This window comes from Chaetura pelagica, unplaced genomic scaffold (genome assembly GCF_000747805.2).
Source record: "Chaetura pelagica isolate M959 unplaced genomic scaffold, ChaPel_1.0 scaffold49, whole genome shotgun sequence".
NCBI classification, from domain to species: Eukaryota; Metazoa; Chordata; class Aves; order Apodiformes; family Apodidae; genus Chaetura; species Chaetura pelagica.
The window spans coordinates 2,146,928-2,147,570 of NW_009970715.1; the positions used below are offsets into that span (position 1 = coordinate 2,146,928).

General features: G+C 57.5%; 1 protein-coding gene across 1 annotated transcript in view; it reads left to right on the forward strand.

The window, feature by feature from the left end:
• Positions 1-643, forward strand: part of GTF2IRD1 (GTF2I repeat domain containing 1) — a 47,843-nt gene that overhangs the window by 46,463 nt on the left and 737 nt on the right. Inside the window, exon 26 of the mRNA XM_010006070.1 lies at positions 209-345. Coding sequence (XP_010004372.1) covers positions 209-345 — 137 coding nt within the window. The remainder of the gene's footprint in view (positions 1-208; positions 346-643) is intronic.

The window sequence follows — 643 nt, forward strand, 5'->3', positions numbered from 1 at the left end:
GAGATGGATTTTGGGATTGGCGTGTTTGGGTGGATTTTCTTCCCCGGTGCCTGGGTCGAGCTGGCAGGTCTGTGCCAGGGGGTGGTGGCCAAGCCTGTGTCACCAGTGGTGGCACAGCAGGAGCCCACAGGGACCCAGGCAGGATGGGCCCTGCATGGAGGGGCTGCTTGCAGGGCTCAGGGACCTCATGGTTTCCCTCTCCCTGCAGAGAAAGACGCCAGCGTTCCCAAGCGGAAGAGGAAGAGGATCTCCGAAGGGAACTCGGTATCTTCCTCTTCCTCATCTTCCTCTTCCTCCTCTTCCAATATGGAGTCTACATCATCAACAAATCAGATCTCACTTGTGGTAAAGCCTTCCAAATATTAGGGGGGGGGTGTTACTGCCTACCTGTCTTTCTGCTTCAGGATGCTGCTCTCTTGGGACCGTCCCCACCTCCCCCCCAGCAAACACTGCCAAGTGGGACATAAAATGGCACCAGCAGGTTTGGTGAAGGAGGGGATGACCTTTGGGGCTCCCTTTTCCTGCTGGGTTTCTTTAGGGGAGGTCAGTGGAGCCAAATCCTGGCTCCCTGGGGCTCTCTGCCCCCTTGGGGAGATGCTCAGCTCAGCTTGAGCAGGAGCCACACACCAGAGCAGCCCCCAAA